We start from the raw sequence: 13,133 nt of genomic DNA, 5'->3' as shown, positions 1-13,133 counted from the left end.
ATACAAAGCACTTAATGCCTATTTGTCTGGAGAGTCTATATATGCTAGAAAATTCTCAGAGGTCAGCAAGATAGAGAATGGAGGAGGGGACCCTATTTCAAGAAAACAAAAAAGTTTTGGGGGGTGGGGGTGACAGGGTCTCGCTATGTAGCTGTGTCTGGCCTGGAACTTGCCGTGTAGACCAAACTGATCTTAAACTCGGAGAACTGCTTGCCTCTGCCTTCCAAGTGTTGGGTTTAAAGGTGTAGGCCACTACCAAACCTGGCTTGAAAATATTTCTATTTAAAAGAAACACTCTATGTTGAAAACCTTTACCAAACACTTGAGTCTGCGCTAGAGTCCTTGATTTTCAGCTGGCAAGCAGCTTCAACCATATTCTAGAGGGATACTTTATTTTTCAGATTGATTTTATTCTTATTTACGTGTATGTGTAGGTATATGCCTTGTGAGTGTAGATGCCCTCAGAGGCCAGCAAAGGGCATCACATACGCTGGAGCTGAGTTACAAATGATTGTGAGCCACCTGATGTGAGTGCTGGGAGCCAAACTCAAGCCCTGGAAAAGCAGCAAGCCATCTCTCCAACCCCTAAAAGGACTCTTTTCCTTTTTAATTAATTATTTTTATTTTGTGTGTATTGGTGTTTTGCCTGTATGTGTGTCTGTGTGAGGATGTCAGAAGCCCTGGAACTATATATATATAACAGGAGTTATAGACAGTTGAGCTGCCATGTGGGTGCTGGGAATTGAACCTGGATTGTCTGGAAGAGCAGCAGCCAGTGCTCTTAACTGGTGAGCCATCTCCCCAGCCCCAGGACTCCTTTTCTTACCCAATTCTTCAAACTTTTCCTCCTGCCTCAGTGGCACGAGGATCAGGAGTTCACGGTCTCAAAGAAAAACTAAGTCTGCCCATAGTTCAGCCATCTGAAGTTAGAGCAGCTTCTTACTGCAGAGGGCAGTGGTTGATGCAGAAACCCCAAACTGGTTAAGAATGAAGGATGCTGGAGGGCTTGGCCCTAAATGGGACACAGCTCTATCACCCCCTCCAAGGCTCAGGGAAAAGCAAGGAAGAAGTCGCAGAAAGAATGTGAGAGCCAAGCCGGGCGGTGGTGGCGCACGCCTTTAATCCCAGCACTCGGGAGGCAGAGGCAGGCGGATCTCTGTGAGTTCGAGGCCAGCCTGGGCTACCAAGTGAGTTCCAGGAGAGGCGCAAAGCTACACAGAGAAACCCTGTCTCGAAAAACCAAAAAAAAAAAAAAAAAAAAAAAAAGAATGTGAGAGCCAGAGGACGGGGAGATGTATAGCAGAAGGACCCCTCCCGAACATGAATGGCACTGCCTTTGCATTAGAATTGAAGGTGTGGTTATGAAGCTGTGCACAGGACTGGCTGGAGACTGAGCTCATCAACAGTTCATCATGAAACGGGGAAGGGCCCATGAGGCCCCATGCTTTCTTTTAGGAAACTTACTGTTTGGGGTGGAAGAAGGTCTACTTTTCTTTAGTGGTATCCACACTGATAAGTTGCCCTCGCTTTAGCAAATATTATCCACCCATGCTCAGGGAAGAAACTCTAGACTCACTAGGCCACACACTAAAACAAAACGTGAAAGTAGAATGGGGACTTGAGGGAAAGGGTTCCAGGTCCAGCAGGGAGTGGGGGGCATGAAAGAGGGGAATAGAGGGGATTAAGCAACTAAAATTCATTATATAAATGAAACTGTCAAAAATGTCAAAATTCAAAAGAATTTTAGAAAAAAAAAACCATAAAAGGAACACTGATCATTTCAAAATGCCATTCATTATAAGGAAGTGTTGCCCCCAAGTCCATCTCTCACCTCAAAGGGAGCAAAGAGATGGAACCAGAAAGAACTTAGATAGTCATCAGAAATGGAATGGCTGAATACTGCTATGTTTAGACTATGAAGTATATGAGTAGGTTAAAAAGGATGAGGTAAACACGTGACCTTATATGTTAATAAAGCATGAAGCCCTGTTTGGTGACTTTTGCCTCAATGAACAAGGTGCAAGAGGGACCGAGGATGATTCCAGTGTCAACCTCTGTCCCCCACGCATACTCATACATGTGTGCCTACACATGCAAAACAATGCATACACACAAGTGCACCACATGTGCACACACACACAGTGACAACCGTAAAAGGAAGAAAAAACAGAGTGCTGTTTAACAACATTTGATAGACTATAAACCCAGGGATCAGAGGGATTCAACAGAACGAGAGTGGTGGTACGGCACATTACCCAGCAGGAACCTATCACTAGCTCCACCATCACTATGACACTTTGTTGCTACCAGCTCTAACTTTTGGGAAGGCAGAGACAGGTGGGTCTCTGTAATTTCCAGGTCAGCCTGGTCTACAAAGTTGAGTTTGAGGCCAGCCTGCAATACAGTGAGTCCCACGACAGCCAAAGATACACAGAGAAACCCTAGCTCAAAAAACAAACTAAAGTAGGAAGTAGTGATAATCTATGGCCATGCCACCCTGAACTGCCCAATCTGGTTTGATCTTGGAAGCTATGCAGGTCAGACTTGGTTAGTACCCACCTGTAAATTCCAATTCTCTACGATATAGTTTGTATCCAGTCTATGCCAAAAAGAAACAAAACAAAAAGTGAAGTATAATACAGTGTATCTGCTTGTTTGTTTGTTTGTTTTTTAAGAATCCCAGGGCTGGAGAAATGGCTCAGCGGTTAAGAGCACTGGCTGCTCTTCTTGAGGACCTGGATTCAATTCCTAGCATCCACATGGCAGCTAACAGCTGTCTGTAACCTCAGTTCCAGGGGACCTGACACCTCACAGAGACATACATAGAGGCAAAACACCATTGAACAAAAAATTACAAATAAATAAAACATTTAAAAAGCAAACAAGAACAGAATCTCAACTATATAGCCATGATTGCGGTAAATGCAATGTAGTTCTCCATTCTTCTTTTCCTTTTGTTGATTTTTTTAGTAACCCCAGGTGGTGAAAACTCTCTGTAATCCTGTCTCAGACCCCAGTTCCAACTCGTTTATTTCTCACAACTGAATACACACACACACACAAAATGACCTCAAAACTCTAATGTTCCCAGTGTGTAATTTGGGGCCTTTTGTGTTTCCATGGTAAGCATTCTCTTTTTCTTTTTTTTTAGAGAAAGGATCTCATGTAGCCCAGGATAACCTTTAACTCCTGTTCCTCTTGCTTCTTCCTAGCCAAATATTATGTATGACTACGAGAGTGCACAAACACGCCTGGAGCATACAGATGTTTTAGCATAAAACAGTATTTATCGTTTTGTAAATAAACAGGGCTAAGGATAGGGTGGGAAAAGAAAGTAAAATCCCATCGCATCTTCTCCCGCCCAAGGCGATCTCAACTTTCAAGATCTTTTATCTTCCTCCCAACCTGGAGCTTCCAAAGCCACAAGGTAAACATCCGACAGCCACTCTAGCCCAATCCAGAGGACTAACTCGTTAGCCTGGGAGGTTCACCCCTCTATCTCTCGGTGGGTTAACGAGTTCAATGCTTGGCCCGCTTCCGTTTAGGGAGGGGAAGGCCCTCTTTCTCTCCGGGTTCCCTCAGATAGTCCTGCCTTCGGAAGTCTCTTGTGCTTCCAGTCCCCCAATCGGCCCTCATTCTCCTCCCGATACTCCCCTCGGAGGACTCTACCACTGCTCGGGATGCTCCACAAGTCCGCGAATTGGGCGAGAACTGTGGCCGGATTTTCAGGCCAGGATGAGTCACTTCCGGTCACAGACTCCCTCCTCCGGAAGTAAGACCTGATGTAAACAGCAGAGCCGGGCACCAAAGCCCGGGAGGTCAGAAATTCGTGCCGCAGGCGGCACCGACAGCTAGGGCAGGGGTCGGGGAGGGGTGAAGAGCAAGTCAGCAAAAGCGACGTGCAGCTGGAGCACGATCCAAGGGTTGGTCAGGGTCATGGGGTGGGTGTCTGTACTAGAGGTCTTGACAGGTGGGGACAGGCGGCTTGAGTCGGTGCTGTCATGGAAAGGAACATGACTTTTGGGAGAGGGTGGGACATATCAATTAGGGTTCTTAGATAGTGTGGGCATTTGGGCCAGAGATCTAAAAGACGGTCTTGGAAGCTAGTGCTAGAGTAGAATATGGCTCATGTAGAAGCAAGACCCAGACGTTACACCAGAAAAAGTAGGTTTGAAGTCTTAGAGGATGGGTAGGGGGTGTGTCTGGACAGAGGTCTTGGAGTGATGGGGTTCGACGAGAGCATGAAACTTCTAGGACAGGGAGACAGAGAAGCAGGTTGAAGTTTTCCTAGGCAGGTTTTTGGGTGGTGTGTACTGGGAGATCTTTAGAGGGTATCTGTGCCCTAGGACAGGGTCTACTAGAGATAATGTGGGAATAAAAGGGACAAATTTTAGGGGGAAGGAGGTTCATGAGAGTGGCTTGGGTCAGCTCAGTTAGGAGTCATGACTAGAGAGGACAAGGAATGGAATATGTCAAATGCGAAGAATTTAGAACGTCAAGGGAATGCCAGGTGGGGTCCTCAGGACTGAAGCAGAGGGAGTGGAGGGGGTTCCCAGGCTTGCCTTAGTGATCAGAATTAGCACTATGAGAAAAGGTTTTTTGGGAAAGTGTTGCATGGGAAGGGTGTAAATGAGAGGTCCTGGGGAAGATAAATGAGAGTTAGAAAGGCACAAGGAGGGAGTTCTGTGGGCGGTGGGCCATTCCTAGCAGTCGCAGGGAGATGGAAGATACCTTAGCCTTGTTCTCTTATTTACTGACAGGTGGAGCCGGGTGCAGGTGGGAAGAGATTTGAGGTCATGTCAGGAATTAGAGCCAAGAATGGCTGGGAATGAGGAGGTATCATGGGATATGCTCTACTCCATTACTTCCTGATAGGTTCAGTAAGGGCTGGTGTTTATGGCAGTTGTGAGTCTATGTCATTGTAGGCCAAGATACATTCTGCGTGTGATCTTGGTTTGAACAGATACTCTGAGGTATACTCCACTTGTTTTTGTTTTTTGCAGTCTGGCAAAGAAAAGTATCAAAATGGGGAGGAAGCCGGGAGTGATGGCACACACCTATAATCCCATCACTCAGGAAGTGGAGGCTGGAGGACTGCTGGGAATTCAAGGCCAGCCTGTGCTACATAGGGAGTACCAGGACAGCCAGGGATACGTAGCAAGACCCTATCTCAAAACAAAATAGACAAAGTGGTGAGGAAGAAGAAATCGTTTGGGGGACAGAAGTTGTAGGACTTAAGAGAGGACACTCCAGAACTCTTCGAAATGCTGTCATTTTTGTGCCTAGGGAGGCAGTCCTGGACCATGACTCAGCAGCCACTTCGAGGTGTGACCAGCCTACATTTCAACCAAGACCAAAGTAAGCTTGTGACTGTATCTTGGTGGGGAAGACAGGAACGAAGGCTCAGAGATGGCTGTGAGCCCTAGAATTTGGAGTCAGACAGATTCCTTCCATCCCCAGGCTGCTTTTGCTGTGCCATGGAGACAGGCGTACGCATCTACAATGTGGAGCCACTGATGGAGAAGGGGCACCTGGGTAAGTGGCTGTAGTGGTGGGGCAGTGGGCAGAAGGGCTGATGTGGGCATTTGGCATCTACCTCTACTGACACCCTGGTCCTTGTGCAGACCACGAGCAGGTAGGCAGCGTGGGACTGGTAGAGATGCTGCACCGATCCAACCTGCTGGCCCTGGTGGGCGGTGGTGGCAGCCCCAAGTTCTCAGAGATCTCAGGTAAGTGCTTTCATCCTGCACTTGACCTAGATTCCCCAAGTTCCTCACTTCCCACATACAACCCTGAGGCATGGGCAGATGAAGTCCTCAGCACCTCAGAGTCCCACAGTGAGGCATACTTTGTAAGTCATGAATCTTAGAGCTTGAAACGTTTGATCTGGTACTTACTGAGAGAGGGTCTCACTGTGTAGTTCTTCGTTGATAAGGTTGGTCTCAAACTCACAGAGCGCTGGGATTAAAGGTGTGCGTTATCACACCGAGAACTTTTGTTTTTATTTAGGAAACATCACTGGAGCTGGGGGTGTATGTAGCTCAGTGGTAGAACACTTGCCTGGTATGCTCAAGGCCCTCGGTTCCATCCCCAGCACTATAAAAAGAGAAAAACCACATCTTGTCCATCTCCTGTTTGCCATGTTCTTAACAATGGAGCACTTACTGGGAGCATAATAGTAATTTTAAGCACTTTACACATAAACACATTAATTTGAGACAAGCTCTTCTGTAGCCAAGTATGTCCTTGAATTGATCGCCTACCTCCCCAGTGCCAGGATTACAGGTTCGTGCCTTCACACCTGGCTTTACATAATAGCTCATTTAGTTTTGTGGGGGTTTCTTTCTTTTGGTTTTTAGAGACAGGTCTTCTACATAGCTCTGACTGTCCTGGAACTCACTATGTAGACCAGGATGGATTCAAACTCACAGAGACCCTCCTACCTCTGCTTGATGGGATTAAAGGTGTGCCCTACCACTCCCAACTAGTTCTGTGAGGTAGGAAACACCATTAGCCCTTCTCTCCATTTCTGTTGTGCTGTGGATGGAACTCAGGGCTCTACGCATGTTCTACCACTAAAGCCATACCGCAGCCTCCTTATCCTCACTTTTACTGATGGAACAACAGACCTACTTAAGTGACTATTTAAGATCACATAAGCAGTAGGTTTTCAAATCTAGGAGCCATCTCTCCTACAACTTCTTGGCTTGTGCCTCAAGTGCCACCTTGTTTTAAGTTTTTTTCTTGTTGATCCCACATGACATGGCAAGCATATCGTAAGTGAGTCACAGAACCCTAGAACTCATCACAAAATCTCCTGGGTATGGACTGGATCCTGAAGATCGAAGTAGTTACAGAGGGAAGTTGTGGACCCTTAACTGTTTGTTCTTGTGCTACAGGTCCTTGACCACACTCTGCTCATTTGAGCCTTGATTTTCTTGTTTGTTTGTTTGTTTGTTTTTCAAAACAGGGTTTCTCTGTGTAGTTTTGTGCCTTTCCTGGAACTCACTCTGTAGACCAGGCTGGCCTCGAACTCACAGAGATCTGCCTGCCTCTGCCTCCCGAGTGCTGGGATTAAAGGCGTGTGCCTCCACCGCCCCGCAAGCCTTGATTTTCTTATCTCCAAATGAGCATAACTGGTCTAGAATTCATTTTCTTAGAGATCTTGTCCCCAAGTGTTCATGCTGTGTGAGGCTGCACTGAATATTTAGTGAATGGTGAAGCCAATGGTTGAGGGCCCATGAGGAATAGGGATGGGCCCTGTGTCACCCAGTCTGCCTCTTACCCTAAATCTTGGTCTTGTCAACCCACCCATCTGCCTATCAGTGCTGATCTGGGACGATGCCCGAGAAGGCAAGGACTCCAAGGACAAACTGGTGCTGGAGTTCACGTTTACCAAGCCAGTGCTGGCTGTGCGCATGCGCCACGACAAGTGAGCTTGATGAAGACTGGGATGGGGGCAGGAGGTTCCCACGGCAAGTTATAAGCCCACCCCTCCCCCACTCGGGCAGTTTCCCTTTCCTCATAGCCTTCTGTGTGATGTCTGCAGGATTGTGATTGTGCTGAGGAACCGCATCTATGTCTACTCCTTCCCTGACAATCCTCGAAAGCTGTTTGAGTTTGACACTCGGGACAACCCCAAGGGTGAGAGGACCCAGATGTCCAGGTGTAAGGATATGAGGCTCGGGAAGAGGCAAAGAGGAGGAGATGCAAGAAGGGACACATACTCAGAGATCTTGGGGGAGAGGCTCTATGCAAGAGATACAGCCCTTCCAGTCCCTACCTTATCCCTACCCCTAGTCCTGCTCCACATGACAACAGAAAGCACTCACTGAGGACATGGGTAAGTGAATCAGTGAGCCCTGGGCCTCCAAGGATTTCTTGGCAACTTCTTAGAATCTGTTCAGACCATGGAGAGTGGAGCTTAATGCAAAGCCTACCCCTGTCAGGTTGCTATGGGTATTAGACCACAGAGGGTTAAAGTCTGGCCGTCACTTGTCCAGCTCTATCCATTCTGAGACTCAGCCTTCCCTGGCCTCCTTTTCATCTGCCCATCCCCACTTCATCCTCACAACTTAGGGCTGTGTGACCTCTGCCCAAGCCTGGAGAAGCAACTGCTTGTGTTTCCTGGACACAAGTGTGGAAGTCTACAGCTTGTGGTGAGCCATCCAGTGGGCAAGGGTGGCGAGGTGGGTGGACTGCCTGTCTTTGTGAACTCGTGGTCCCTCTCCTCCATATTACCCCAAGCCCAAACTCTTTCCTCCTGCTCCAGGATCTGGCAAGCACAAAGCCTGGCACTTCATCAGCTCCATTCACTATTAATGCACATCAGAGCGATGTGGCCTGTGTGTCCCTGAACCAGCCAGGCACTGTGGTGGCCTCAGCCTCCCAGAAGGGTACCCTCATTCGTCTTTTTGACACCCAGTCCAAGGAAAAGCTGGTGGAGCTTCGAAGAGGCACTGACCCTGCCACCCTATACTGGTGAGCAGAGTGTATGTGTGGTGGGCAGGCGCCTCACAGCACAAGTCACCATGTTGGACATCATTACTGGTCTGTCTTGCAGCATTAACTTCAGCCATGACTCCTCCTTCCTCTGTGCTTCCAGTGACAAGGGCACTGTCCATATCTTTGCTCTTAAAGACACCCGCCTCAACCGGCGCTCTGCGTGAGTATCCTCACCCTATCCCTATCATCCCCCTGGCCATGTGCCATACCTGGACTTACCAAACACTGCCTACAGGCTGGCTCGTGTGGGCAAGGTCGGGCCTATGATTGGGCAGTACGTGGATTCTCAGTGGAGCCTGGCCAGCTTTACTGTGCCTGCTGAATCAGCATGCATCTGCGCCTTTGGTCGAAATACTTCCAAGAATGTCAACTCTGTAATTGGTGAGTGACAATAGCCCCCTTGGTTTGTGGTACTACATGGGTAAAGGACTGCGGCGGGTTGGACCTAAAAGAATTTAAGGGTTTTCAGAAGCTGGAAGGAACTGGAATGTGTGGCTCAACCTCATAATTAGTAAGGGGTGTGGCACTTGGGCAAAAGCCATGAGCCGTGGTGGGACACCAGAGAGGACTGGAGTATGTGGCGGGGCATCTCCTAACCTTTCATAACACCTCAACCCTCCCTAGCCATCTGCGTAGATGGGACCTTCCACAAATATGTCTTCACTCCTGATGGAAACTGCAACAGAGAGGCCTTTGACGTGTACCTTGACATCTGTGATGACGATGACTTTTAAGAGCCCTGGCAGCTGTACTAGGAACCTGCAGTAGCAGATGGCCAAACTGAGTCTTGAGGGTGTTGAACCAACCAGCAAGCATTAATGAGGCCTCCCACTCTCCACTCAAGCACAGCTGTGTATAAATAAACAGCTCACTTCCCCCAAGCACTTCTTTGTGACAGTGCTGAAGGCCAAGGACAGATTCCCTGGGCCACCTAGTCTGGAAAACATTCACAGGGACCCAAAAGGATTGTCGTAATCCAACCTGGGGATTTAAAAAAGAATACCAGGAGATAGCCTCTGTGATGTATATGAATAAAGGGCCTTTAAATGGCATTTATGACTTGACCTCAAGGGTGGGGCATACTTTTCCTGGAGCAGGGTGACCTGGGCTCCTCACAGGAAGTGGAATATAGCTTGGGATTTGACTTCCTATTCTTATTAGTCTGTTCAGCGTTGAGTCAACGCACAGCTTGCACAGTCCCGGCGTCACAGTCTGGCGTGGTGCCCTGCCCAGGGGTGAAGAGAAGTTCCAGTTTTGAGCTTCTTACCGCGTGGCGAAGCTTGGTTTCCCGGCAGTCTCTGCTACCATAGTTGGTGGTTTCTGGTGACGTTGAGGTTTGCAGCTGCGCAGTACGCCTACGTTGATAGACGTCGCCCCCTAGACTCTATTTCCCAATGTGCCTCGCGGGTGCCGTGAGGGGTTGCGGGTGTTGTAGTCTCGCCGCCCTTCGGGCTGGTCCAGCAACCCGCAGGATGTCGGAGGTGCGGCTGCCACCGCTGCGCGCCCTAGACGACTTTGTCTTGGGGTCTGCGCGTCTGGCGGCTCCTGATCTAGGCGATCCACAGCGATGGTGTCACCGCGTCATCAATAATCTCCTCTACTACCAAACCAATTACCTTCTCTGCTTCGGCACCAGTCTCGCTCTGGCCGGGTGAGGGAGGGAGGTAGTGATTGGCTGAAGATACTAGCGGGAAGTAGGGTGGACTTGCGGGTATTTGAGGATGAGGAGAGGGGAACCTAAGGGGACATGCTAGGCTGGGAAGGGCGAATTCGGTAGAAAAGGAAGGTCTGAGGGGCATGGATGGAAGGATTTGAAGGAGGCAGATTTTTTGTTATAAGGAGGATTGCGGGGGGGGGGGGGGGGGGCGCGGAGGTGAGAGAAGACCTGGGTAGGAAAGGGGGGAAGGGGGACTGAAGAGGAATGTGGGCTAGGAGGTGGACCTGGATTTAAGGAAGGCCTGATATGGGGATGTGAGAGTACTTAAGAGGTTCAGTGATGTGAGTGATGGGGCAGATTAAGGGAGCCCTGGAGGGTTTAAGATAGAAGTGGGGGTGTAGTAAAGACAGGGTTTGCAAGGTGAGTTTGTAGAGAAGAGCCTGCTCATATTGGGCCCAGAGGGAGGACCCAGTGTTGAGAGGCTGGAAGCCAAAGACAGACAATCTAGAAGAGGGACTTGGGCAGGGTTAAGCCTGGGACTGAAACCAAGGACGGGATCGTTCAAGCAACTGCAGGAGGGTGGTTCTATATGAAAATGGGGGGTTGGGGATTTAGCTCAGTGGTAGAGCGCTTGCCTAGCAAGCGCAAGACCCTGGGTTCGGTCCTCAGCTCCAGAAAAAAAAAACAGAAAGAAAATGGGGTAGTGGAGGGCCTTTGGAAGGAAAGGACACCTGGGAAGTGCCTAGTCTGCAAAGAGAAATATGTATTGACTAAAGGCCTTGGTGAGGGATCTCCAAGGCTTAAGGTCAAGGAAAGGAATGTGGGAGCAGACCTGGGAATACTAGAAAGAAACCCTGCAGGTCTAAAGCCAGAGACCAGAGAAGTTTTGGGAGCCCAGGACCTCTGGCAGGATATGAGGATCTGATAGGACGGTGGTACCGAGGAATTGAGAGTTCACAGGAATCCCTGCAGGATGGACTGGGTGAGACAGGCCTGGTGAGACTATCTGCTAGGATGCTGATTCTGGAGCCAGAAAACAAAACTCTCGGGGTCCAGGATTGGGTGGATGGTGAGGCTCGCTGAGTGCCCTTGTTCCTGCAGGTACATTCGTCCACTGCACACCCTCCTGAGTGCACTGGTAGTGGTGGTGGTTCTCGGGGTGCTGGTGTGGGCTGCTGAAACCCGCGCGGCTGTGCGCCGCTGTCGTCGCAGCCACCCGGCTGCCTGCCTGGCTGCAGTGCTTGCCATTAGCCTCCTCATTCTCTGGGCCGTGGGCGGCGCTTTCACCTTCCTGCTCTGCATCACGGCTCCGGTGCTTTGTGAGTCTCTACTCTCCTTGTTCTAGCTGGGGAAATGGACAGCTCATGCTTGGACACCAGGCCTGCCCTGCACTGGTTCCTGGGCCAAGAGGGGACTGGAAAGCCTGGAGGACACACGTGCCTCCATTAAGTGGCTTCCCTGGCTTTGCTCCCTCTCCTGGGAGAGAGCTTTGCTCCCTCTTTATTAGCTTTGTGGGTCTTCAGTGTGAAGTGCCTTAAACTGTCCAAGTCCTGATTTACTGGACCTGGCCACATCCCACAGAGCAGGCTAGCCTGCCTCTGGGTCAATCCCCCCATTGTGGGCTGCAAGCTAAGGCCCCTCCCTGACCCACTCTTGGTATCGCCCACAGTGATCCTGCTGCATGCTTCACTGCGCCTGAGAAACCTTAAAAACAAGATTGAGAACAAGATCGAGAGCATTGGTCTAAAGCGGACACCAATGGGGCTGCTCCTAGAGGCACTGGGACAAGAGCAGGAAGCTGGATCCTAGGACCCTGGCATCTAGACCCGGGATCTAGACAACCCCCACCCCATACCCAAGATGGAGCCTTTTCTCAGCCATTAAAATACGATCCTAGAGCCCTCTGGCCTGTGGAAAAAATAAGAGAGCTGTGACTGCTTACTCCACCCCCAGACTAGTCATCTTACTCTCCAGCCCCTGTTACCTAGGGACCAAAGTCTTCCTCAGTGCTGAATTTGAGACTCAAGTCACCTACATCCGCCTTGAAACTGGGCTTTGAAGCCAGAGTATCCATGACCAATCTCAAAACAGGACCAAGAGCTACTCCCCAAATCTGGGACTCACTGGTCTTCCATACTTCAAATCTAGGGCCTGGAGCAGGACATTCTCAAACCTTGAGCTCTAAACTAAGGATTTTTCAGACCCCATCCAGCTTGGAACCCAGGTTAAGACATGGCCAAATACTGAGCTTAAATCCCAAGTGTCCTCAGCCCTGACCCCAATGAACCCTTGAACCCAGATGACCCTAACCCTCAGCAGACCCAATAGCCTCCCTCCAACTCTGTTTAGAGGTTTCCTCCCTCCCCCACATGTTCCTGATATTGAGGACCAAGGAGTGGGGCTGGCTAGTGATAGCCCCACCTGGGAATGGAGCACATATATTAGTGTTCCTGCAACAATAAAGCCGTTGAATCTCAAGCTAATTTGGCCTCCTGTGTGAAGTTCTTGGACCTTTCAGTGAACAACCCAGTGGCTGTCTTCAGTTCTGCGGGACCATACCTGACTGGTTCAGTGCTGAAAGGGTGACTCCTATGGTCCTCACACCTGCGGCCTCTCAATCAGCATTAAAACACAGGGATGCAGAAGTGGGTGCTGTCATTTTGGATATTCTCTTGTTATAAGCGGGCTAGGAATGTAAGTGCAGGGAGGCAAGTGAAGTCAACACGTGACAGCTGGACATAGTGATCCCAGTAATTCCAGCCCTGGGGAGGCTGAGGCAAGAGGACTAGGAGTTGTGGCCAGCCCTGGCTACATATAATCTAGCTCAAGAAAACAAAACACATGACACTATTGGAAGCTATTTCCAGTGGTTTTTTTCTTCCCATAAAAATATTTGTTTCTGGCTGGGCATGGTTGTACATGCCCTTTATTGCAGTCCAGATAGATCTCCGAGTACAAGGCCAATGTGGTC

The 13,133-nt window shown here is 49.4% G+C and overlaps 2 protein-coding genes across 5 annotated transcripts; both read left to right on the top strand.

Moving 5' to 3' along the window:
• Nucleotides 1-3,495: 3,495 nt before the first annotated feature.
• Nucleotides 3,496-9,569, top strand: Wdr45 (WD repeat domain 45). Of its 4 annotated transcripts, XM_052749267.1 has the most exons (12): nucleotides 3,811-3,923; nucleotides 5,004-5,192; nucleotides 5,287-5,358; nucleotides 5,461-5,535; nucleotides 5,625-5,729; nucleotides 7,327-7,432; nucleotides 7,550-7,644; nucleotides 8,080-8,159; nucleotides 8,273-8,481; nucleotides 8,564-8,665; nucleotides 8,741-8,886; nucleotides 9,130-9,569. In XM_052749267.1, exons 3-12 carry the CDS (start codon nucleotides 5,304-5,306, stop codon nucleotides 9,237-9,239), a joined length of 1,083 nt encoding a protein of 360 aa, XP_052605227.1. In that variant the 5' UTR covers nucleotides 3,811-3,923; nucleotides 5,004-5,192; nucleotides 5,287-5,303; the 3' UTR covers nucleotides 9,240-9,569. The 4 variants fall into 4 exon arrangements, with proteins under 4 accessions (XP_052605157.1, XP_052605280.1, XP_052605192.1 ...); XM_052749197.1 differs by lacking the exons at nucleotides 3,811-3,923; nucleotides 5,004-5,192 and adding an exon at nucleotides 3,496-3,772; XM_052749320.1 differs by lacking the exon at nucleotides 5,004-5,192 and having other exon boundaries at nucleotides 3,797-3,818.
• A 154-nt stretch (nucleotides 9,570-9,723) lies between these two features.
• Praf2 (PRA1 domain family member 2) lies at nucleotides 9,724-12,645 on the top strand. The gene is made up of 3 exons (XM_052749430.1): nucleotides 9,724-10,156; nucleotides 11,264-11,481; nucleotides 11,832-12,645. The coding sequence occupies exons 1-3, from the start codon at nucleotides 9,900-9,902 to the stop codon at nucleotides 11,969-11,971; spliced, it is 615 nt and encodes a 204-aa protein (XP_052605390.1). The 5' UTR covers nucleotides 9,724-9,899; the 3' UTR covers nucleotides 11,972-12,645.
• Nucleotides 12,646-13,133: the final 488 nt, after the last annotated feature.

Source organism: Peromyscus californicus, unplaced genomic scaffold, assembly GCF_007827085.1.
Source record: "Peromyscus californicus insignis strain IS unplaced genomic scaffold, ASM782708v3 Scaffold_10__1_contigs__length_136768540, whole genome shotgun sequence".
In the NCBI taxonomy this organism is placed as follows: domain Eukaryota; kingdom Metazoa; phylum Chordata; class Mammalia; order Rodentia; family Cricetidae; genus Peromyscus; species Peromyscus californicus.
The sequence above is the reverse complement of the archived record's forward strand: the minus strand, read 5'-3'. Positions and strand labels throughout refer to the sequence as shown.